At 48.3% G+C, this 4,948-nt stretch overlaps 1 protein-coding gene across 1 annotated transcript in view; it reads left to right on the top strand.

Annotated features, from left to right (window-relative positions):
• Positions 1–1,210: 1,210 nt before the first annotated feature.
• Positions 1,211–4,948, top strand: part of PARP8 (poly(ADP-ribose) polymerase family member 8) — a 438,516-nt gene continuing 434,778 nt past the window's right edge. Inside the window, exon 1 of the mRNA XM_068249475.1 lies at positions 1,211–1,359. Within this exon, the coding sequence (XP_068105576.1) occupies positions 1,332–1,359 (28 nt within the window). The 5' untranslated portion in view covers positions 1,211–1,331. The remainder of the gene's footprint in view (positions 1,360–4,948) is intronic.

Genomic DNA, 4,948 nt, shown 5'->3' with positions numbered 1-4,948 from the left:
GGCTTTCATGGCTCTCTCAGCCCAAAAGGTTCCTGACCCCTGCACTAGGGGAACAGCGGTGAGGCAGTGGATGTGGCGGACTCGGACGATTCCTGAGAGATTTCAGCATGACATTGATCAGCCTGCGGTGTATATTCAGCCGACAGATCTCTCTCCAATCAGATTCGGTCAGAGAGAGATTTGCCTCTTGCCTGGTCGAATCTGCCCATCATCACTAGATGTATGGCTACCTTTTTAGACTCCTTTAGGCAGATCTGTAGTGATGTTCAGAATCTTGTAATGGGTAGATAATGATCTGTAGTGAAAGTTAGGGCCTCTACATACTGACTGTATTGCGTTGCATTTTTACAGTCGCATGCATTTTTTTCAACTGCATGACATGTACACAGTGATGAAATTCGTGATGACCTGTACACAGTGGTGTGATGCGTTTTTAGAAAATTGCCATCGCAGTGACTGCAGTGCTTTTTGTGCATTGCGTTTGAAAAAAACGCATGCAAAAATGCGATGCGATGGGATTGCATGCGATTGGACTTTCCAGGTCAAATCCAAAGAGACCTTCCAACTTCCTGTTGATGGGATTTTAGCCAATCACCAATTACAAGAAAAATGCGAATGCACTGAAAAATGCGAACAAAATGAAAACGCACGCATGCAAATTTAAAATCGCGCTATATGCGATTTTAAAATGGCATTGCGATTGCGCTTGGCAGTTTTTAGTGTGTACTTGAACTTCTACCTCACTCTAATGATGGGCAATAAAGATCGGTAGATTCCAGTGACAGGCAGATCAGCAAATTCTAGCACTAGACATGTAGTGATAGTTACTTAGGCAGGTAGTGGGTGACAGGTAGTCAGTGTTAGATACTGAGTTGACAAGTGGTGGTAGATGGCGGGGGACAAGTAGTGGTTAAGAGACAAGTAATCAGTGCCAAGTTGCAGTGGGTTAGTCACAGTGATTGCACTGCTGTAGTGGGTGGTAATTTTATGGTGACTTCCAGTCACCCCTCTCTCCTCTCCCTGCTCACTTCCAGAATGCCCAGTGCCCACTCTCAACTTCAGCTTGGGGCATTCCTTCAGCCATCTCACCGCTGTAGTGACACCAACTCACCAGTGGGTGGCAGGAGAGGAGAGTCTCCTCTTCCACAGCCATCCTCACTGCCGCGGCCGCCACCTGCTGTTTACACCGTGTAAAATCATCCAGCCTCTGACTGCGTCACAGCATCTAGTCTGGTACAGACTACAGAGCCCCGCCCGGGGCACACACAGGCTGCAGGGAAGTGACTGTACTCACCTCCTGTGCTTCTCTATTGCCCCAGGCAAAGTTACCGATGAGTGGGAAGCACGGCTGCAGTAGAGGTGAGAAGGGGCCGGAGAGACAACCTGGAGCCTAATAAGGAGGCGAGATACAAGAAAAAAGGGCGGGAACCTGAAGTGCCCCTGTGGTGAAATTTTTTGCAACTTTATCATATTTTGCAACCGGTTGCATTTATTTATAGGTATAGCTATCAGAAAGTGCAACCTACCCATTGACTTTAAAATATTATGGGTAGCAAAATTTTTCACTACGCCGCACCCAAATCGAGGCGGTTGAGGCCCATGGCAGAATAACATGGAGCTACAGAGTGTTCTTCAGGCAGGAGTTTATACAGGAGCCATGGACAGGTGTGTGACTGTGCAGCTTACTAGTCTTATCAGAGAGTGAAAGGAGAACATCCCAAAATAGAGAAGGAAGTTCTAGTCAAAGTACTTCATGTTTCTGTGACACTCCATTTTATTCCAGTGGCATATTTAAAAAGTGCATGAAGTAACAAGAGATATATATGTATATGTACAACCCCACTTGTGTCCTGGCACGCCGAATAGTAAATTTGGGCGCATGTGGACTAATTGGGAGCCGCAATAGGCGCCAGTGTGTTTTATCCATATTTGAGTGCCAGAGCGCAAATTTTGCATGGTAAGTAGCGGGCTTTTGTTTACCCAAACGCTGATATTTCTATAGGTGCCTATTGGGGTCACCTGAGAAATTGTGCTGTTTTTTTTCTATCTTTGTGGAAGTTGGGATGGGAGGGTTAGGTATTGGGGGGGGGGGGGGGGAGAGAGATCATGTTTAAGCAATAGGCAGTTAGTGTGTGGCGGGGGAAGTCTGAGGGGAGGGTTCTGCGTGAAAGTAGGGTTAGGTTTAGCCATAGTTAAATATCATTATTTTATACTGTTATTTTACACTTTAATAGTAAAGTATCGGTATTAAATAGTGATATTCTACTATTGGCATTGCTGGGCGCCCAAATTTCCAGGCGCCTCTTTTGTAACGGTAGCAGTGCTTCTCTCACTTTCTTTGCGATTCCAGTGTAGTGCGTCCTTCTCTCAGCGCTCATCTGTCGTTCTAGTGCCCGGCATCTCCTCCTACGTCGTTTAATTACACCACCAGGGAAATTATATTGAGGGAAGTAGGGGGACCGGACCACTAACACCACCAGGAAAGTCATATTGGGGAGGGAGGGGACCACTATCACCACCTGTGATGCTATATTAAGGAGGTAGGAGAGGCTCTAACTCCACCAGGGAAGCTATATTGAGGGGGGGAAGGGGCACTAACACCACCAGGAATCTTATATTGTGGAAGGAGGGGGACTACCAACACCACCAGGGAGTCTACATGGGGGGGAGGGGGCACTAAACACCACCAAGGAAGATAAATTGGGGAGGGTGGAAGCGCTATGCAACAGGGAAGCTATATGGGACAAGAGGTCAGCACTAGACGCAAGGGAACTGTATAGAGAGCGTACCACATGCAAAACTAAAGGTGCGACAGGGATGATTTTGGTGTCCTTTTCTGCTGGTTTCAAAAGCTGGGAAGAATGTAGCTCTGTGGTCCACCCCCGCCCCTTCCTCCCTGGAACTAGCAGTTGTGTAAAACCATACACTGTAAGAGTTCCATTAAGCAAGTTTGGTAAGAATAGTTCATTGATGTCCCCTCTTGCAGCTGGCGGTTGCCATAGGCACCTGCCTGGTTTACCTATGCCTAAAACCAGCCCTAGTTGCATATTTGTTCTTTGGGGGGGACTACGGTGACTGCATTTGATGTGGGCAGTGGGTGGCGGGGTGTGTGGAATGTTATGATGGCCACACATGTGGGTTGCCCGCACTTGCTAATCAGTGAATTTGGGGGAGTTGATGTTGCCATACATGTTGTAGTCATATGACCAGGTGTCATCAACAGGGGAGGTTGTGGAACCTAGCGAGGGGTCCCCATGGTTATTAGTTACACCCCTGCTGCATTCTATTATGCTAGGAACATGCAATTTACCGCCAGATTGACTGATCAAAATAATCTATTCATAATCGATAACAGGATTTTCAGATCCCTACTGCACAAAATCGATCCCGGTATGGATTGGGAGCAGATCAGACATGACTGAAATCATTGATGCGACCCGTCGATCTGAGGGGAAATTGCATCGTGTGCCTATAATTACACTCATTAGCCAGACACCCATGGGCGTCCGCATATACGGCAAATTCGGGCATCTGCCCGACCCTGGCCGCCCGCTGCCCCCCCTGGCCGCGTGCCCGTGCGGCCAGCAGGAGGGGAGCAGAGAAGAGGGAGCCCTATGAGCACAGTGGGGAAGGGCGGACGTCTCTCCCCCCCCTTCCCTCACCTTAGGGGGCTCTCCCTCCCTCGCTGTCCCCTCCAGAACGAAGTGTTGGGCAGCGGGCGGAACTTACCTCCGTCTCGCTCCAAGCGCCGGAAGTTCTGGTGCTGCTATCTGGTCTGGTCCAGACCAGACTAGCGGCAAATCCATCCGGCGCCTGAACGAGACGGAGGTAAGTTCCGCCCGCTGCCCAGCGCTGCACAACACTTCGTTCCGGAGGGGACAGCGAGGGAGGGAGAGCCCCCTAAGGTGAGGGAAGGGGGGGGGGGAGACGTCCGCCCTTTCCCACTGTGCCCATAGCTCTCCCTCTTCTCTGCGCTGCTCCCCTCCTGCTAGGGGCACACCTGGCTACCTATTCTGGGGACATATACCCTTCTGCCTACATATACTGGGCACATATAACCCTGCCTACATATACTGGACACATATACCCCTGCCTACATATACTGGGCACATATACCCCTGGCTACATATATTGGGCATATATACCCCTGCCTACATATATTGGGCACATATACCCCTGCCTACATATACTGGGCACATATACCCCTGACTACATATACTGGGGTCATCTATGCCTCTGACTACATATACTGGGGTCATCTATACCTCTGGCTACATATACTGGGGACATATACCCCTGGCTACATATACTGGGGACATATACCCCTGACTACATATAATGGGCACATATACCCCTGCCTACATATACTGGGCACATATACCCCTGCCTACATATACTGGGCACATATCCCCCTGCCTACATATACTGGGCACATATACCCCTGGCTACCTGTTCTGGGGACATCTATACCGCTGGCCACCTATTCTGGGGACACCTATAGATAGACCTGGGGCTACCTATTTTTGGGGAACCACTGCTGTCAGATTGAGAGTATTTTGGGGAACTGCTGCCAGGTGAGAGGTGTCTACTATATTAAGGGGGCATTCTGCCTATTTATGTGAAATGCTGTCTATTTATGTGCCTCATGACTGCTGAATTTGTCTTGTTGGGGGCCTCACGATTGCTGAATTTGTCTTGTTGGGGGTCACATGATTGCTAACTGCGAGACTATGGCAAAAGATGGATCATCATCATATGAGACAATAGCATTAAACCTACTTTTTCAGCTTTTTAAAACCGAAAATGAAACTGGGAGGTTCTAAAAAAAATGAACACATTTTTCAGGAGTCGGATGGATGAAATTGTTTATCTTCACTGTTTATTTTCAACTTGGATTTTCCATAATGTTCTTGTATGAGTTAAAACGTTTGTATTTAGTTTAAATTGC

The sequence above is a fragment of the Hyperolius riggenbachi genome, chromosome 1, assembly GCF_040937935.1.
Source record: "Hyperolius riggenbachi isolate aHypRig1 chromosome 1, aHypRig1.pri, whole genome shotgun sequence".
NCBI lineage: Eukaryota > Metazoa > Chordata > Amphibia > Anura > Hyperoliidae > Hyperolius > Hyperolius riggenbachi.
The sequence above is the reverse complement of the archived record's forward strand: the minus strand, read 5'-3'. Positions and strand labels throughout refer to the sequence as shown.